Source organism: Melopsittacus undulatus, chromosome 6 (genome assembly GCF_012275295.1).
Source record: "Melopsittacus undulatus isolate bMelUnd1 chromosome 6, bMelUnd1.mat.Z, whole genome shotgun sequence".
NCBI classification, from domain to species: Eukaryota; Metazoa; Chordata; class Aves; order Psittaciformes; family Psittaculidae; genus Melopsittacus; species Melopsittacus undulatus.
Window position 1 is genome coordinate 47,718,338 of NC_047532.1, and position 20,315 is coordinate 47,738,652.

Genomic DNA, 20,315 nt, shown 5'->3' on the forward strand with positions numbered 1-20,315 from the left:
CAAGTTTCCAGGTGGTAGGAATGGCATCACCTCCTTCCTCTTTATGGTCCCTCCTGGGATCCTGGTTGACCTAAGGAGAGATGCTTCCACCTCAGGGACATCCCCAAGGGAGGAAGATGCTCTCTGTGTCTTATTCTGTCTGGATGTTGGCCAGGCTTTGCTGCACATAGCTCTGCAAGAGGAGGGGGAGGTTTTCTAAGAAAGACTCCAACTTTCCCTCAGGCCATTTTTTCTTACACTCACATAACCCCTGTTGAACCTCCCTCAGACTCTCCTAGGAACAAATTTTCTGGAAGGTGCTCTCTCTGGCACATCATCTGCTTTGTCCTTTGCAACCCTGAGAGCTGCCCAGGGGTTCTTCCTTGCTCATATAGCTGTTTTATTTGCCTCCTACTTGATAACAGGACTGACTGTCTTTTGGAGGTAAGCTTCCAACTCTGAGCCAGATGCATCATCAATCAGGGTGAGATGGTCCAGGATCTTCACTCCTTTCAGCTTGCACAAGTGATGCAGCAGAGTTTCCAGGGCCCACAGCAGGAGTTTGTTTGTGTGCTGCCTCAGTTTTTCATTTCGGAGTGCCTTCATCATCAGTATGTGGGCATCCAGCAGGATTTCATCCAGGTTGATGGTGCTGATGGTGGCTGGGAGAAGCTGTGTGGTCTTCAACAGACACTTGGCCAGCAGGTCAGAAAACTTCCCTGGGATGCCCTTAACAGTGAGGCTGTCTTGAAGCAGCTTCAGCAAGGCACAAACAATTCTTGTCTGGTCAGATTTTTCCAATACCCGTTTCATGAGGACTTTAATAGACTGTATGAGCTTCTGATCTTTCTCTAGGTGTCCATCCAGAAAGTCTATCATTAATGCAGAGAGACTGCTCATTACATCCTTAAGCACTTCCACTGAGGCCTCCTGAGCCAGCTTATTCTCCCGGAAGACACGGGTGCAGGCCTGAATGACACAGTTACATTGCAGAATTATTTGTTCCTTATCCCATTTCTTGTCTGCTTCCTGTTGCTGTTTGATAAACTTGAGTGATTGAAAGCTGGCTACAAGGAATTCATTAATGTGCCCAGACATGGCTTCTACATTGTTCTCTCTCAGGATCATCTCAATTGCTTTCATTGCCTGGATGCTGGTGTCAGTGTCTTCACTGCTAATGCGACGAATAAGGGAATGAATGGTGGAGGTGATGTTATGACATGTGTCGTCAGTGTCTGACGAGATAGGCAGGGTTTGGAATTCAGGGATTGCTTCTAACTGTATAATACCCTTCAGTCTAAAGAGACTGTATTTTCTGGAGACCAGCCTGCTCACTTGCACACCTCCCTTTGGAGGTAGTGGCAGGGGACATACCATATCCAAATTTCCTTCTTGAGAGGTGGTGGACTCTGGCTTTGAGGGTGCATCTCCTGCATGCTTACAGGTGACTTCAGATCTTGTGTTTGAATCATGCTGAGGTTTCTCACTGAAATGCTTTGCTGAGGAAACTCTTGACCTGTCAGGTTCCTGTTTTGCAGTCTGTCCCACCATCCTCATATGCTCTTTGGGAAGATCCCCAATAATTTTAAGCAGGGCTTCCCCATGAGTTTTGCAAGCTGTAACCATAATGTTTAAAGCAGCTTTATGGATAGCACTGTGTTTGTCTCCAAGGAAAGCAGCTATCCTCTTCAAGGCTTTCCTAGGGCTTGGCTCACATACATCCAAGCCATAGGTTTCAAGGAGATAGCCCATTTCCACCAGGCAGCCTTCCTTCTGCTTAGTGTTACTGGACTTGATGCCTTCCATGAGGAAGCCAAACACCTTTTTAGGTGGATATATCAGGCACATCCTCTTCATGATGGCATGCACCAATCTGCAAACAGTTTGCCTTGGGTCCCCCATCTTCAGGATCAGGTATGGCAGAAATGAAATGGCCTCACTGTCCATCAGCTGGTACTTCTCTTGGATCAGCAAGGTTAGCAGCAGATTGAGGTAATCTAGGCTCTTGAAAAGGACCCATGTGTTGGTGTCAAAGAAACGCAGGATGAGCCATTTCAAGATCAGATCCAGACAGCTGATAACTCCTTCCTTCTCTATCTCTAAGTGCTTGGCCATGATGGCCAAGGCTTTGATGTGGTGTGGGAAGCTAGAGTGGAACAATTCCACCTGGAAGCTGCTGGACACACAGTCGCTCATCTGAGCTTTCAGCTGCTGAACGTACCTGTCGCTGGGAGCTCTGAAGTTCCACTGGAGCACTTTGCTGCTTTTCTCATCTCTCATTCTCTGCTCTTTTCCATTTGGGACAATAATGAAGATAGGTGCCAGGTTGCTGACCCCATCCTTCTTAGTGGAATTAATTTCGGCTTTTTCCTTGGCTAAACCTGTGTCTTTCAGGACTGTTTCTCCAGACTCCAGCTCCTTGGGACCCCAGTTCTCCTCTCTGCTGGTATGGGGTTCTGGCTCTTTAGCTGATGCTTGTGAAGACGAGGCTGTTGCTGCAGGTGGTGTGGTTAGAACAGAGGGGACAGTGATTGTAGAGATGACTCTAGGGTGTCTGGGAAGTGACTTAGCAGAAACAGTGGACTGGGCTGTCAGACTGTCATTGACATTCTCCAGTGTCGCAAGCACATGGTCCTTTGCTGCTGCCTTCAGCCCACTGGTGGCTTCATCCATCTTAAAGCCATGGTGCATTATGAAGAAAGGCAGGGCTGCCTGCGAGGCTCTCTGCACATCCCTGTTTCTGTCCTGCAGGGAAGAGTAGAGGTGAGGTACACACTGAAGCAGGTCTGAGGGAGCTGACTTGAGCTTTGGCAGCTGTTCAGGCAGCCACTGCATCAGCTCTTGCTCCTGCAAAGGCATTTCTTCACCTGGATCTTTGGAAATGTCCTGCCCATCCAGCCACTCCAATATGTTCATTTGTGCAGCCCAGGCATTCACGGCAGCCAGGGCGGCAACTCTCATATTGCTCTTGCTTTCCCTAAAGAGAGCAATGAGGGGAAAGCCCAAATCCTTCATGTGCTGTTTGACATTTGAACCCATGGCTGCAGACAGTTGCTGGAGGACACTTAGGGTCATCTGTACTTGGGTGGGGTTTGGGTTGCACAGACAAACTCCTGGGAGCTCTTCTATGTTTGGCTGGATGAATCTGGCATCCTGAAGGATCGCTGCAACCTCTTCCAGGCCCTCCCTCTGGATGGTCCAGTTCTTCTCAACCAGTTTTGACACCAATTCTGGTGTGATCCTGTCACTAATGTCTATGGCTTTAGTCGTTCTGTGATTCCCTGGGTCCTCCTGGACCCTGTCATCTGGGCATAACTTGGGGTTGGCATGACTGGGAATTGGTGGGACTTGTCCATGCAGCTTTTTCAGCTCAGCATCTACCTGGGGAAGGAAAGGCAGCTCTTCACTCTCAATCAGTGCTCTTAGGGAGTCTCCCATGTACAGGTAAATAACACCCAGCAAGGTGATGGCTGATCTCTGCACACCTGAGTGAAGAGCAGTGAGAGCAATCTTCAGGGCCTTGACCAGTGTCTTGGCCTCCATCCCTTCAAAGCCAAACTCCAGAATTGCTTTTGACGTCCAGTCCAAGATCTTGGAATGGATCCTGGAGTTGTTCTGTGAGAAGGCCAATAGTATAGCTGTCTTTGCAGTCCAAGGCAGTGAACATGCCTCTGCTATAACTGTTAGGGTTCCTTGAGCATTGCTGCTGCATAGCACATCTCCCACCATTTCCACCACACTTTCCAATGCAATTTGAGCAGATGTTCTGGAGAAGTCTCCTTTCTGGGCTAGCAAAATGATGGTGTGAAGCTTCTTCTGCATCACTTGGAGATTTGTTTCCTCATGTCCTTGTAACAGCAGTCTCACCAGGGCTTGGCATGGTATCTCACTTGTCTTCATCTCCCTGACAGTCTTCTGAATGGTATCCATGCTGGAAATCCTCTCTTTCCAGTTGTTGCTTTTCAAATGTTGTATGCAGTTTTCAGGGAGAACAGCTGCTGCCTTTTCTCTACACTCTTCTGCTGAGAGCTCCTGTTCAAACATGTTGCTTGAGCTCAGTACTCCTGTTTCCTGTTGTGTCTGTCCTTACAGGGAGAGTGGAGTTTCCTTCCAAGGACCCTAAACCAGGAGAAAGAGAGTATTACTGGGTATCCCTGCCATCCCCGTGCTGATGGAGATTCTAGGGCAGCAGCTTTGGGCTGCACGCAGCCATGGAACAGTCCTGGAGAGCACCATCCATTGTGAGGTTGGTGTGACCCTAGCTGTGCTGAGGGGACAGCCCACAGAGAGCCGCACTGGTGTGGTGATGTCCCATTCCCACAAGCAGCTACCACTCTTCCCATAGTGGAGTCTGAGACTCTAAGATCCAGGTCCACTTCTTGCAGCTGGGAGAAGACATGAGCACAGGTAACATCACCTATTGCCCCCTTTGCCTCCAGGGGCTGTTTATTCAAGGAAGGTGCAGGGTCTTGCAGCCTAGAGCTCTTGTGTCTGGGCAACAGTGACACACATTGCGCTGAAATGCCACCACCATGGGCCATCTGGTCCCCATAGCCCTTCTTACCTCTGCCCTGGCTGTTGCTGCTTACACTGTGAAGTTTCAGAAGAGATGAGTTAATAAGAAGTTGTTTTGGATGCTGAACAACAACAAAAAATGCAAGGGGAAAAAGTTTTGCATGGAAACAATTTCTTACAGGTTGCTGTTATTGAAATTCCTCTGCATTCAACCCTAGATAGAGTAGCTCACTTACTTTCATCTTACTTAACTTTCTTCTGACCCTTAAAAAACTGACAATTCTTGACATGAGAAATGAACAGCAGGCACTCAGTTTCTGGGAAAATTTTTGTCAGTGCAGACCTCTGTCTCCAGCCCATCTTCTGTGGTGAGGTTGTAGTCAGAGCTCCGATAGCCCCCACACATAGGACATCCATCCTCTGCTTTTAGATACAGATCATAAATAGGGCAATCTGTGCTCTTTGGCTCTCTCTGCTGGCTGCAGTGCACCCCATTCCGGGGCTTGTGCTCAGCAATGTCCCCCCAACATTGCACCCTTTGGGGAACAGGCTGACAGAGATGAGCAGAGATGCAGGGAAAGAAATATTGTATTTGAGCCTCTGGGAAGAATACAAACTCTGACAAGCACAAGAAATAAAATAGGGGGAATAAAGAGGTGGCAGCAAAGATTTACAACAAAGCCTTGCAAATGTGACAGCCAATTTCCAGGGGCATCCTTTTTCTTCCTTAAACCTCAGTTCTGAGCAAAAGGAGAGATTTTTCTTGAAGGTAGAACATGGATGTGTGTAAAGGAGCAAACAGTCTACCTCAGGGCACAGCAGCACAGGCTCATTACTGCTCTGAGAGGGATTCACTGGCTTCTGCTTTGTGCCCAGGGGATCTCCTAACAAGGGTTGAGGGACGAGCAAGGGAGGGTCTGGGAGCATCTCTCGGCACACCTCTTGGGAATACTTTGCCAAGGTTGGAGACCAGGAACGCTTTATCTCCCGACATCGCAGAGCACTCCAGGCTGCTGACTGCAAGAGCCAGCTGCATAGGAGGGAGAGGTAGGTGGTGGAGAGCATCAAGAGGGGTGCTCTCGTGTTGTGTGTGAGACCAATTCCCTCTTTCACTGGTCCAGCAGCCAACACAGATAATTAACAGACTCTGGGTTTGGGTGCATCATTTTATACTTTATCAATAGGAAACACTGGGTACCTTTACTAAATTAATTTTGTTAATTGAATTACCAGGTGGGTTTCTCTGTCAGTTGATGCCGGAAGTATCATTTTATGGCACAAACTGGCATTTGTACTATACATATGAGAAAAACTGAACCATATTTGTGACCTTGTTAATTTTTTTCTTGTGTTCTACAAGTTGTTTATGGGGTAAATCTCCTAAGACTGGGATTTAAAAAGATCTTCTGAGGTACATAATAACCAGTCATTCTCAGAAGTGCAATTACATGTTTACAAAAGGTAACAAATAATTCCCTAATAAAACAAAGACAAAGGACAAGGAGCTACTCAGTGTAAGTGAGTTTTATTGCATTATTCTGGTGAGAAGCTGTCAGAGTCAGAAGGTGTTCAGAGAGAGCAGAGAGTACAGCCTGTTCCTTTATCATAATAACTTTTATTGCCTAGGTATAGCTTTTTTCACCCTAGTCTATAAACACCCTGCTGCTTTCCTTTCAGAGAATTAGGACTTGGTCACAGCAGCAAGTGCTCTTTCTAAATGTTTGCTGCTGACCCATATGGGGGCTGCAGGTTGATCCAATGTTCCCCAAAGGTGCTGGGAGTTGTGCAGGATGGAAAGGAGGAAGATTCCTGTGGTGAGAACTGGTCTGGGAATGTGACATGCTCCCAGTGGCTGCAGATCAGCGATGGAGTGATGGTGTAATGCTTGTTAGGAGCCACAGAGGCAACGTAAAGGCAAAGGAAGGCCAGAGCACCTTGCACGCTGTTCCAGGTGGAGAGGAGCTGTGCCCATGCATCCAGGGGCTTGGTCTTTTCTGCACAACCAAAGGGATTTGACTGAGTGGTCCTAGGCAATGAAATCTGGATCTCCCAGGTATTTCCTCTGCACCACAGTTAGGATCACTTAGAGTTATCTGTCACTAACAACCCTTCTGGGCCAAGGAAGACTTGTCTTTTTTACCAGTTTTGGCTGCACATAAAGAAAATCCTGGCCTGCTTCCTAGAACAAATGACACCCTGCCCCATATCATTAATCTGAGAATTTGCTGATGGGGGTGGCTGAGAAGCTTGTCACTGACTTCCCATTGGGGAATATGTGTTTCCAAGTCTTATACAACCTTCTCTAGTTTTCATTAAAAGCATCTTTTCAGACAGATGTTTCAAGCCCTGTTATGTGGCTCTTTATGGACATTACCCTGCACTGCCTCAGATGAATCACTGGGTTGACGGTACCTGCTGGGTTAGGGATTGTTCTCTGTCTGCCCGTGACACTGAGTGCAAGAGGGGAGATGAATCAGCCATGTGTGGATCATCATAGCCCCTAACCTCCCTCAGACCTGTGCTGAGGCTGCTCCTCTGTGGAGCCTCAGCTCTGAGCTGCGGAGAACATCACTCGAAAACCTTCTCGCAAAACCTGCTCTTCCTTTGGCAGCCTGTGGGAGCTGAGTGTACCTATGCACTCATCCCAGGTTCAGCCTTGTCCAGCAAGAGTCTTCCTAACCCAGGACTCCGTTTTGTAGCTGCACTGCCAGGGATTAAGTATAGAAATTTAATCTCTTCAGCCCACAATGCTCACCTATCACAGAGAAACAAGAAATCTGTCTTTGTCTTTCTAGTCTTTTCAGCTCAGCCAGGCAAGACCATCTCTGGCATTGTGTTGGTGCTGCTCCCAGCACCTAGGATTGCTGGTGCTGCCGCAGTGCAATTATGTGTGGTGATACTGTATTTAATGCCCTAGGAATTGTCTCCCCAAACTCCATGAGCTCCTGAGTTGATGGAAGGATCAGCTTTGTCTTTCTGCCTCTGAATTGAGGACGTTTGCACATATCTCCACCAGTATATCTTCATTAAGCTTTGCAGAAGCTGCTGTGATGTGACGCTAGCTGTACTGCTGAAACAGGCTGGTATAGTGTGTGAATCACTCTGCCTTTAATTCCTGCTTGTGCTCGAGGATCAGCTGCATCCCTATTTGTGATAAGTTTCACTCCAGCATTTGGCAGGATTAAACTCCCTTCAGAAGCACTGGCTGAGCACTGACCAAAAGGAAAAACCTCAGGCGAGTAGTGGTCTATTTATATCCCATGAAAGATGGACTCAGTGCATAAGAATATTCAAGCCCCTGGCACCTCCACCCCCATTCTGTTCCTGTAGCTGCTGTCTTGAGACTGTCTCAGCATTGAAGAATTAGCTGCTTTATGAAAGCTAAGTGGAACCTCAGTCAAGACAGGAGTGAGCAGCCAGGGATGGGGACGTCTCTACTGAATCCCCTAAAATCTGTTCCCTGGATGACGCACAGCAGCCAAGGAATTAGACATGAGCTGGGACTGTTACTTTCTCCTCAGAGATTCTTCCTCCACACTTTCAAACAGTGTCTGCTTACAGGCTCATTACCTGTGCCTCTCAAGTGTCTTTTTGGTGGCTCTCCCCCTGACAGTGCCAGCCCTGCCCCTCTCTGAAGGGTGAGTTAATCCTGCATCTTTCACAGCTGCATCAGCCGCATCAGCCACAGAAACCCAGGAGTGAAAAAGGGCACCCTGTGTGCTGGGGCTCTCACCCTGCCTCCCCAGAGTGCCTGGAGTATCACCATTCTTGCCCAGTCTACAAAGCACTCAGCTGCAGTAAAGAAGGCAGAGCCCTTATCCCCAACACAATGCATGCAGGGTGATGAGAATGAGGGCTGTGCATATCCCTAGGTAACACCACAAAACCTACCCCTCTAACAAGGGGTGAGGAGAGGAGACTGCCAGGAGCTGGGGAGATGCAGGATAATGTCACAGCAAGGCTTGTCCAGAGGGTGCAGGGTCCAGCTTCCCCAGCAGCAGACAGGTAGGGAGCATGCAGCCCTTCACCCTGTCACCAGCACAGGCAGTAGCCATGGCTGCCCTGCGGCAGGGAAAGAGGGCAGCATTCAGTCCTCCCTCTGGGCTCAGAAGAGCCGATGCCAGGTCCTCCCCTCCCCTTGCACATCCACCTTGCCCTCACCTGTTACCAGTCAGCTGTGGAGAGCCCAGGAGAGCCCTGTGGTGAGTGAGCATGGCAGGGCTGGGATGTCATGTTGACACTGCTATAGCTCCCAATGACAAGGGATTCACCTGTCCCCAGCTCAAATCTAGCAAACTTCTTCCCACAGGGAAAGGAGACGCAGACCAAGAACAAAGGCAGCAGCCCATGAGCCATCAACAATGATGCCCTATAGAGAGCTATGCTCAGCAGAGACCAGAGGAGACTGAATACGCCCTCATTTGAGGAATTCACATCTACCAGGATCATGCTTGGTCCTCCACTCATGCACATCTCTAAGATCCCCCATTTTTCATCTTTTCTTCACATAGGATGGCTGCAAAATGTTTGTTACCTTTAATCCTGGATAAGGAATTTCTCACCAAAGTGACACCTCTCCCTATTCAGGATGATTCTCAATGGCTCCAGCTCACCCACAGCTGCCTGTCACAAACCAGCATGGCCAGAAAGAGAAGAAACTCTGCAAAAGCCTGAAGAATTTCTCTGCATTGAGAGAAACATGTCTTTTTCCTGATGCTACCTCCTACCCTGCTGAACCTTTTAATATTGTCTTTAATGATGATATACTGGATAGAAAAACTGCTGTAACCAGTTTATTAGACAGAGAGGAGCTAGCAGTATGGGGCTAACATCTCAGCCTTAGAGAGATGTGAAACCCTTGCCTTTCAAAGCAGAACAAAGGAAAGCTTCCCAAAGGAATCCAGAAGCAGTGTCTGTGGGGATGTTGCAAATAAGAAAATACGCCAGGTAAGAAAACCCTTTAGGTTTTGTGGCTGAGGAGGGAATAAGTTATGTGCGAGGTAAACTTGTACCATGAACCACTTTTTTGATCCCATCACTTGGAATGCACACCTGTGATTTATAGTGATGCCTCTGGTGATGGGTGTGAATCCTCTAGTCTGACTGAAGTGCCAGCAGTGTGGATTTGCCTCAGCCACAATTACAGGGAATTGATATCTAAAGTACCGCTGTGTTTCTAGGTCCCTCAGAAGGTTCACAACTAAAAAATTGAACATTTATTTGTGCGCATATGGATGCTGTTTGCTGCTGCTGCCCTGAGACGGACAGCATTTCAAAGACAAGCAGCCCGAGAGGTAACTGAGGTTTTCCTCATTGACCACGAAGTCTCAGCATCACCGTTTGAAACATAAACTTTATTGCAACAAAGAATTAAAAATAGTACATCTGAAAGAGTTGCAGAGCGCATGTCATTGAAGAACTATTCAGAAATCACAACTCAAGCAAACTGTGTACAATTGGAACAGAAAGTTTTATTAAAACGACTGGAAATCAAACTCAAATTTTCCTTGTTTCTTTAATTTCACCATAACCGTGGATTGTGTATTTACAGTCTTCGCCTCTGGTGGTGAAGGTTCTGCTCGGGGCAGGGGCTAGGAAGAAGGCAGGGATGGATGGGGAGGAGAGGTGGGTTTCAAAAGCTAACAGGATGTGAAAGTTTTCCAGAAGAAGTTCTTGCAGCCCGCTTTGCGTTCCCGGGGCGCCAGAGCAGGGTTTGAGTTAGCCGAGCGCTCCAGCTCCAGTCTCACTTCATCCTGCTCAGCCCCTCGGGACAAGTCCTCAGACTCCAGGGCTTCATTTTCTGTCTGGCTTGGCTCTGAGAGCAGTTCTGCCAAAAAGTATTTGGCCAGTTCCTTGGGGGAGAAGAGAGAGAGAGGAAGGGAGAAAGAGAGACCACAATTACTCTCTGGCTTTCAGGGGCTCACACTCCACCTCTGAGACATCTTTGTGCCCAGATTAGAGACAAGCAGGATTCTGGAGGAGAAGGGAAAGGGAAGCCTGGCTTCCCAAAGAGCCCAGCCTGACAGCTGCTGTGCAGCAGCTGCACCTCTGCTTTATATGGAGCAGAAAAGCACTGATATCTACCTGATCTGAGAAAGAGACTGCTGTCCTGGCCATGGCAGGGAACAAACTCATCTGAGCACCACATCACCTTTCCTCCCCACTGCTCCAGCACATTGTGACATACTCAGCAAGGATGCTGTGAGACTGCTTAAGTGACACAGGAAAGATCTCTGGGGGAATCTCACAGGGGAGGCTGAGCTGGGACACCGTCTCCTTGGGAGTTATTTCTTTTTTTGTGCCTCCAAGCCCTAGCTTCTCACTTGCATTGATAAGGATATCCTCCTGCTGCACCAGGAAAGCTGCCTTCGTTCAGTGCCTTGGAGAAGCCTTGCAGAGCTTCATCAGGATCTCTGCCCTCTACCCCGACAGTGGCTGCTCTTCATCCCATTACAGCACTCAGCTGGGCTGGGATAGAGGTGGGGGTGTGTCTGTCTCTTCCTGCCCTCAGCTGCTCAGCCTGTCCCTGGCTCAGCCCTGGGCAGGGAATCAGGAGACCTGTCAGGGAATCGGGGTCTGCAGCAAGCAGCTAGAGAGGAGGGCTGAAACGAGGACACCGGGGAAGTCTGGTGAGGAGCTAGAGGTCTGCACTGAGGGTGCTGGAGTGCCCAGTGAGGAACGGGAGGGGTCTGCAGCAGGGAAGCCAGAGGTACGCAATGGGGCTGCCAGGGTCTCTGCTGGGGAAAGGGAGGGTCTGCAGTGGGAATCAGAGGGGTCTCTGGAGGAGAAGCGGGCATCTGGAGCAGGACCGTTGGGATACCCGAGGGATGCCAGCGGGGTGCCCGGCCGGGGTGGCCGCCCCGTCGCGGAGCTCTCACCTGCTTCCCGGCGGCGGCAGCCAGGGACTTCTGCAGGAACTGCCGGAGTCGCGGGTCCGAGGGAGCGGCCGACACGGTGCCGAGGGCCAGGGCGATGGAGAGCAGGGCCAGGGCGCACTGGAGGCGGCACGACAGCATCTCGCCGGCGGGTCGGACGCGGAGAGGCGGCGGCGGGTCGGCGCTGACGGCTCCGCTGCAGCTCGGGTCCGGCGTTGGGGATCTCCTCGCTACCCGCCGCCTTTATAAACCCTTCTCCTGACGTCAAGGCGGGGGCGCCCCCCTCGTCCCACGCCGCCGGGGGTGGGTCCCTGGCTGGGACCAGGGGGGGGCCTTGACCGGGGATGCTCTGCTCTGCCCGGGGCCGGTCAAGCGTCCACGGTGCCCCCCGTGTACCCCCACCTCCCCAGATCAGTGTCCCTGACACTGCTCGTCCACTCTCTCCTCCCCAGACACGCTGCTCCCTCCGGCTCAGCGGTGTGGGGTCCCGGTTGTGCACTGCTCACCCAGCGGGTCTGATCCCCATGCCGGAGAGCTGAGCCCCCCAGCAGCCCCGCTGCCAAAGCCCCTCGCCCTAACGCTGTTACCTGCCCCGTCGGTTAAGAAAAGAATGCCGAGTCAGGGGAACTGGGAAGGGTGGCATCAAGGGCGGATTTGTCCTCGGCTCTAGCAGGGAATGGGGGATACTGAGCTGTCCCCGGGGTCCTTTCTGCCTCCCCGGTCCCCGCGGGGCTCTCCTGCACAGGTCCTTGCCTGCCCGAACCCGGCCAGCTCCACCGGCCCTCGGGCCAGCTCCGTTGGCAGCCGGCAGCCTCACGGGAGAGCGCCCCGGCTCCGCCACAGCTCTGCAGCTCGGGGGAGGAGAGAGAGATATGTAGCTGAGCCTGTAGAGACCCCTGTCTGCATCTCGGGGTCACTGGACCCACTGGCCCCAAGAGGGATGTGCCTGTCCCACTGGGATACGCAGTCCTCGAGTCCTCCAGCCTGCCTCCATGAGCTTGCTGGTGCTCACACTGGGCAAAGCTATTGCAAGCCCCAGTCACCCTGAAGGATAAGACTCTTCAGCTACCTCTCCCAGCTGGATGTGCAAGGAAGGGGCTCTACTACCACTCAGAAAAGGTGTACTAGGGTCTTAATTTCCAGCTGAGGAAATTTTATCATCTTAATTTCCATCTGAGGAAAGTCGAAGGCTTGTGGAGCAGAGACCCACATACTGCACAAAGGCTTCCAGAAATCTTCAAAAGGATGTTTCATTTCATGAAGAATTAATGTGCCTCCCTTCAACCCTAGTACTGTTGGGTGGGTTTGCTGAGGCTGATATGGCAGCATGGAGTATGAACCAACGTGTTTCTACTTGCTTTACAATCACCAAGATGAACTAGAGCTGGTCGTGCAGACCAGATAGAACTCCGGGCTGAACTGGGACTGCCCTCCCTGTGTGGTGCCTCTCTTCCTTTGTGCACCTGCAGCCACACACAGCATTCATCCTCTGTGTCCTTCCCAAATCGTGGCCCAAGATGAATGACACCCATGAGAGAAGAAGCCTTTCTTTTACAGCCTGGGAGACCCTGTGGGTTGGGTTGATTTGGACAAATGGGAACCAGATGAACTTTAAGGTCCCTTCTAAACCAAACCATTCTGTGATTCTATGATTCTATGACTTGCGCTGCTTTTCCAGTCAGCTTTTCCTCAGCTGCCTGACCTGAACAGGGCCAAGCCCCACATTCCTTAGACCCTATCTATCTTCTAGCACTGGTGTTGCTCTGGGAGAACTGGTAGAGAGGAGTCAGCCACTGCTCTGCTTCAGATACATACCTTTGTTTTGGCACAGGACACAACCTCCTGCCAAGGTCAACAGGAGTGATTTGAAACCCAAAAGAGCAGATTGGCCATGAGTCCCACAGCTTCTCTCTCAACTGTGTTCCTGTGATAGCAGCTGGACCTGCATCTCCATCCTCCTGCAGTCAAAGAATCAGAGCCAGTCCTCAAGAGTTTTCCTAGACATTGTTTCTCCCAGCAACAGTAGTTTTCCCACTTATCCCAGCTGTGCCAGTAGCAGCAGGCTGGGCTCTCCCAGTTTACTTGCACTGGGAATAGACTGCTTTTGTAACCCCCAGTCTCTCATCCTCAGCACAGCACAGCACAGCTCATGCCACGCTGCAGTGCTAGCCTGGTCTGGCTTTGCAAAGAGCCCCAGCTCCCCAGCAGCTCATGCCAGCTCCCACAGCTCAGGGCAGAGCACCTTGCTCAGGGCTGTATCTGGGAGGAACAGAGATGGAAATAGGAGGCAGCACTGGGTTATTTCAGACTCCACTGCAGCTATGGGAAGCTGTTACCTAATGTCCCCTGAGACTTCACATAGCAAGCAACTGTCCAGTCTGGCAGCCTTTGGCTATTCAGCGACACTTTGGTCACACCAAAAGGAAGGGTACACTGGGAACTCCCATCACTCCTGAGCTGGGAGGAATGTCTACCAGCTTCTTGAGCTGCACAGCAATGGATCTGCACTGATGTGCTACAGAGCTCAGTTCAGCTTCTTCCGTACGTCCCAGGGTATAGAAATTGGCTGGAGTGCTATATTTCAGCACCACTAGGACCCATCTGTACATGGAGGTGGGAGTTGTAGGAGTTGCCACAGTGCAGGAATAATATCTTGATGAGTTCCCCATCTTTCTTGTTACCTGTCAGCTTTGTGTGGGGCCAGCAGAGCTCAGACACATTTAATGGGATTACACAGAGGTACAGAACTCAGTCTGAAGTGGATGAGTTCTGGGCAGGCCAGTAGGGCTGTTTTTAAGAAGCTGGTAGGGTCATGCTGGCACAAAATGGGAGAAGACAATCAGACTTAAGTCCTTAAGGAGTTTTGAGAGGCCATTCTTGATATCCTGTCCAAACCCAGACAGCTCATCACCCCACTCTTCTCCAGCTACCTGCAGCAAGTCTGCGTGCATGATTCTAGCCCTACTAAAGACTTTGAGCCCAGAGCTGTTCCTTGCTAGCCCCTGTCTTCACTCCCCCTTTTTTATTTTAACATATATCAACCCCAACCCTGCCCTGCGAACACTCCATGGCTATCTGGCAATGCAGGGCATCTGGCTGCAGAGCAATGATGCCCAGCAGGGCTTCAGGTTAGGAACAATGTTGCTGCAGTTAATGTGCTCTCCACAGATGAGTTCCAGGCAAGCAAAGACCCTTGGTCACGTTAGGGATCCCTGGTTTTGGTGGTTACTCTGGCTACTGTGGCTCTTCAGCCACATGGGGACAGGGTTATAAGGACCAGGCTGGCTCTGACTCCTCCTCTCTGTGGAGCTGAGTGGTTTCACTCCTGCTTTCCTCTCTGCCTGGGGGAGGCTGGAGAAATGACCCTGGTGTCCTTTAGGAACAGGAAAAATATTACTGAAGGAAATGCCTTGGTTTTGTCCCATACTGAATTTCAGACACTCACCAGAGGAAAGTGAGGGTGTTCTCATTTTCAGCTCTCTGGTTCTGTGTCCCATCAGGAGATGACTTGGCTCCTGAGCCAGAGCAGCCTCAGGAAGGCTCTGATGTCCATCTTGGCTTTTTTCCTCTCTTGGGTTTCACCTGAGGTTGTGAGACTGATGGGGGCAGGACCAGAGCCAGGGTTTTGGTGGGGATGTTCCCCCAGAAACCGCTCAGCCTGTTTAAAGGAGAGCAACTGAGTTTCCATCAGATATGAGCCTTTTTGATGGGTACCATGTTGAATGAACCAAAGATCTTTGCATCTCAGGTAGTATTTGGGAGAATCACTCTGATATTCTCCATCTGAAGAGTTTTTACATTTCAAGGAAAATCTAAAGGAAGAACACCATTTAAACAAGGATTAAAACGTGTTCTTTGGTTCAGAAAACCATATTCTGCTGACCTGAAAGAACCATCAATAAGGCAGTGGAGAGGTGGAGTCCATCTATTCCATACATCTTCAGACTGTCTCCTACTGAGGGCTCCCAGGGAAAGGGTAAGGGCAGACCTTCAGACATCCTTATGACTCTGGCAGAGGCATGGAGCTGTAAATAAGTTGCAGATTGATTTACCAGTTCCTTCTCCCCCAGGTCCTCTACGGGATCAGTGTGTTCTGAATCTTTATACTCATTCCTCAGTCAGATAAATCCATCATCCGCTGAGCTGTGGCGAAGGCGATTCTGTTCCTTTCTTTCTGCCGCAGCGCTGCAGGGCATGTGGCTTTGCAGACAATTGAATTGCATTGAATTCCTGTGACTGCTTCCTTATCCTTATGTTTCCAGTTTCCTTCACAGATCCAGAGCAGTCAGTCCAGCAATGCCCGGGACTGTGCTCACAGGCTCAGCGCTGTTACAGCAAAGCATGCCCTCTGCTGTCATCACGGCCGCAAGCCCGCTTTCCTCACACTTCTCTTTCCTGGCTATCACCACGTATAAAATACTCTCCACACTGTCTGTGCTTTCATGAGCAGGACAGTTTTGCCACGTATCACTTCCTTGCCAGCAAGGAAATACCCTTTTTCTTATCTTGTAGCACTCAATCCATTAGGGCCAAGCAGTGATCTGGGAGCCAGGGCCATGAAATTCCTCATCCTGGTTCTGGACATGCAGCTGGTGCTGCTGTGCAGTGAGGAAGCCACCACTGCCTCGCAGCTCTTGCTGCTTGCCAAAAACACTTGTGGAGGGATCACGCTGCCCTAGGAGGGGCAGATGAATGGAGGAAGGACAGCCAGTCATAACTGAGTGATAATGAAAACCAAGAGCTCTGTAATGGAGTGAAACTCCAGACAGATGGTACCATGTGTCCCCTGGGATGGGCCATACAGAGAGTGGTGGTGTTGGGATCATACACAGACTTGCAACAACCCGTAAAATGCTGTTTCTATAGTAAAACTTAGGTACAGATCTGAGAGAACTGGACTCTCCATTAATTACAGGCCTCTGGGATTGCTGCTCTAGGTAACAAAGTGGGAGAGGAGCTCGGCTGTGGAGGTTCACAAAAGGTGAATCCTGCCATCTAATTTTAGCAATGTCTGAGAGTCTGAGATGTGTTCAGGACTTCTGTTGCTGATACCTGAGATTAATGCCCAGTCTCAGCTTTCTAGGATGCTGCCATGGCATCTGCAGGGCTGAAAGCAGACACCTTGAAGTCAGACAAGGGAAATATCAGCACAAACTTGTGTAGAAGGAAAGGTGAACGGGATGAGCCAGGAGCAGTGCCAGGGTATTTACCTACACTACTGTAGATATGACTAGGAGCCATGGATGGGCTGTGTTAGGGACTGTAAAAACAGATGCTGGCCCATGCTGTAAGGAGTTACTGGCATAAGGCAAGAGGTGATGGGTGAGCACATGAAAGCATGAAATAATACAGGGCTCTGATTTCTCTCTATAAACACCATCTCTACAGCAAGAGCTCATGACTCCCTTCCCCTGGCTGTGACACTGGCCCCCTCTCACAGAGGCCAGGCCAGGAGGCCATGGGTAGTTGTCTCCAACCCCACAACCAGCAGCGTTCATCCAGGGACACAGGATCCTGCTCTTGGGATGGGAATGGCTCTGGGGCTGCTTGCGGCCAGCTCGGGGTGCAGCTGGTCATTCACCACAGCAGATCCACACCAGGGGAGACGAGCTGCAGGCAAGCAAGCACCCTCCTTGTGCCTGCAAACCTTCCCCGGGATTGTATGATCTGCCCCGACAGGAACAGATGCCACAGACTTGGCTGCAATACCGTAAGGCTGATTTTTTTTTCGGACCGATGTCTTTATTCCGGGGGCTCTTTCTTTGCTCAAATTCCGTCTTCGCCTGCCCTCCTGTGGACACCCGGCAGAATACAGCCGGGACACGGGGATTTCAGCACCAAGACCAGACCCACGAACTGGAGAATAAACTGAGTGAATCAAGAGCTGGGGCCCACAGCTCACTGCACTGCTGCGGGCACACAACCCACCAAGTAGTGCTCAGCCGCAGCAAACACGCATCTCCCTTTCTCTGCTGTCTTTTTGAAGCCTGTGCTGGGAAGTAGAACAGGGAAGGAGTTTGGAGCATGGCAAGTTGGGCTGTTTTTTTTTTTTTTTTTTGTTTTTTTTTTTTTTTTTCAGAGCAGAATCAATCTGAATAGAAGGAAAACTCTGAAACATCACTGTCTATTGGGCAGGTCTTTACATGGGAGGAAGGGGAGACAGGTACCACAAGAGCTGTTCAAACACATTCTGGAAAGCTTCCTGGAAACCATCCACTTTAACGGTTTGGTGGTGACCCTGAGGCTTGGAAAGATTCAGACCCTGTATCTGGAGCCTGGTTTTCAAAGGGCCAATAACCCAGCAGTACTGACACAGGCAGGCCTAACCAGTTCAGTGTTTGTGGGCTCTGCAGCTGTACAACATGTGTAGGGTAGCTCTGTGTGTGACGGCTCCCTTGCCTCTGCAAACACTGCATGCCGAGCAAAGCTTGCCGGCATGGGCAGGCTGTGCCAGATGCCTGCAGACTGCTGCCCCATGGATAATAAGGGAGCGATTGCTACAGCTTCAGCTGAACTGCCTGGAAAAGCTGTGACATCATTGTTAAAAAAAAAAAAACAGAACTCTGTTGGGAGGAGGAAACACAGCCATGGTCCAGGAAAACACACTGTTTTGCAAACGTGGTTGAGCAAGTCAATGGGAAATAAAGGTTGCGGCTACGCAGCCTGCTCGTCTGGGGCAAGCAGGGCTCTCAGTGCAGCCCAGCCACTTCAAAAGGGACAATTGCAGGAATCAGAGAGGTAATAAGCTTACAGACCCGCAGCTCCCAAAAGAGGGGGAAGAAACAGAAGTATGTGTGTCAAATGATCACTGATGTTCTCATGGTAAGTGTGTGGACTTCCTAGTGACAGGTTAATGGTTGGACTGGATGCTCTCCAGGGTCCTTTCCAAATTAAGCAATTCTGCAATTCTAAGAAAAGTTGATTTTTAGCCTTAATTCTGTCTCTCATCACAGAAGTGACCCTACAGGAAAGCAGTGGTCTCCCTGTCTTTCAGAAGTGAAATATTTGCCTACCTGAAGCCCTCCTCCATCTCCTCCCCTTCCCTGGATCTGGTGGTGTCAGTGCTGTACTCAGTGGTGCCTCCAGCAGTGAACCCCCTCATCTACAGCCTGTGGAACCAGGAGCTCAAGGATGCTGTGAGGAAGCTGGTGACTGCATGTGTTTCAGCAGTCCTCTGCAGAGGGCTCTCAGTGTCGGTCATGACAGGCCATGTCTGTCTTTGCGGCTTTACATTTGTTTTCCTGTTTCAATTTGTGGTGATGTTGTCTTCATAGAAATGTCAGTTTTCATCTTCTCCTCCTTAAGTAGACACTCGTGTTGTGTGAGAGACATCAATTTGATAGGTGGACCACTCGGTGGATAAAGAACTGTGTGGACGGACGCATGCAAAGAGTTGTGGTCAATGGTTCAATGTCCGGCTGGAGACCAGTAATGAGTGGTGTCCCTCAAGGATCGGTGTTGGGACCGGTCTTGTTTAACATCTTTGTCGGTGACATAGACAGTGGGATTGAGTGTGCCCTCAGCAAGTTTGCCGATGACACCAAGCTGTGTGGTTCGGTTGATATGCTGGAGGGAAGGAATGCCATCCAGAGGGACCTTGACACACTTGTGAGGTGGTGTCGTGGTTTAAAACAAGCCACACAGAGCTCATTGACTCACTCCCCCCCTTGCTCCCCCAACTCCCGGAGAGCTGTGAAGGAGAATCCAAAGAATGTAGCACCCACGGGTTGAGATAAGAACAGTTTAATAGCTAAGGTATAACACAAATCACTACTGCTACTACTACTAATAATGATAAAAGAAATAACAAGTGAAGAGAATACAACACCTCACCAGCTGCCGACCCATAACTCACCCCACCCTGCCTGACCAAGCACCGACTGATACCTCCTCTAACCCCTCAGAGTCCCAGCACTTCCGCGTAACTCTCAGTTACATCCTGGGCATGGTGTGCTATGGTATGGAATACCTCTTTGGCTAGCCTGGGTCAGGTGTCCTGTCTCTGCTTCCTCCCGGCCTCCCCTCCTCCCTGGCAGAGCATGAGCTCAGAAAGTCCTTGGACAAACCAAACATTTGAGCAGTAACTCAAAACATACTTGCTATCAGTACCATTTCCAGCCCAAAAGTCAAAGCACAGAACTGCACCAGCTACCAAGAAGGAGAAAAATGACTGCTACTGCTGAACCCAGTGGGCTGATACCAACCTCATGATGTTTAACCATGCCAAGGGCAAGGTCCTACACCTGGGTCAGAGCAATCCCAGGCACAGATACAGGCTGGGCAATAAGGAAATTGAGTGCAGCCCTGTGGAGAAAGACTTGGGGGTGTTGGTCAATGAGAAAATGAACATGAGCTGGCTGCAGTGTGCGCTTGCAGCCCAGAAAGCCAAATGTATCCTGGGCTGCATCAAAAGGAACATGACCAGCAGGTTGAAGGAGGTGATCCTGCCCCTCTATTCTGCTCTCGTGAGACCTCACTTGGAGTATTGTGTGCAGTTCTGGTGTTCTCAACATAAAAAGGCCATGGAAGTGTTGGAACAAGTCCAGAGGAGGGCCATGAGGATGCCCAGGGGACTGGAGCACCTCCCGTATGAAGACAGGCTGAGAAAGTTGGGGCTGTTCAGCCTGGAGAAGAGAAGGCTGTGTGGAGACCTCAAAGCAACCTTCCAGTATCTGCAGGGGGCCTAGAGGGATGCTGGGGAGGAACTCTTCGTTAGGGACTGTAGTGCTAGGACAAGGGGTAATGGGATAAAACTTAAACAGGGGACGATATAAGGAAAAAATTTGTTACTGTTAGGGTGGTGAGGTGCTGGAATGGGTTGCTCAGGGAGGCTGTGAATGCTCCATCCCTGGTGGTGTTCAAGGCCAGGTTGGATGAAGCCTTGGGTGATATGGTTTAGTGTGAGGTGTCCCTGCTCATAGCAGGTGGGTTGGAACTGGATGATCT

At 50.2% G+C, this 20,315-nt stretch overlaps 2 protein-coding genes across 2 annotated transcripts; both read right to left on the minus strand.

The window, feature by feature from the left end:
- Positions 1 to 390: 390 nt before the first annotated feature.
- Positions 391 to 4,023, minus strand: LOC101877153 (cytoskeleton-associated protein 5-like). Its single transcript, XM_034063789.1, has 3 exons — positions 1,528 to 4,023; positions 1,126 to 1,326; positions 391 to 948 (listed from the first exon to the last, which is right to left on the minus strand). Exons 1-3 carry the CDS (start codon positions 4,021 to 4,023, stop codon positions 391 to 393), a joined length of 3,255 nt encoding a protein of 1,084 aa, XP_033919680.1.
- Positions 4,024 to 9,829: 5,806 nt separating this feature from the next.
- On the minus strand, positions 9,830 to 11,576 carry SST (somatostatin). The gene is made up of 2 exons (XM_034064051.1): positions 11,373 to 11,576; positions 9,830 to 10,346 (listed from the first exon to the last, which is right to left on the minus strand). Exons 1-2 carry the CDS (start codon positions 11,508 to 11,510, stop codon positions 10,134 to 10,136), a joined length of 351 nt encoding a protein of 116 aa, XP_033919942.1. The 5' UTR covers positions 11,511 to 11,576; the 3' UTR covers positions 9,830 to 10,133.
- Between the last annotated feature and the right edge of the window lie 8,739 nt (positions 11,577 to 20,315).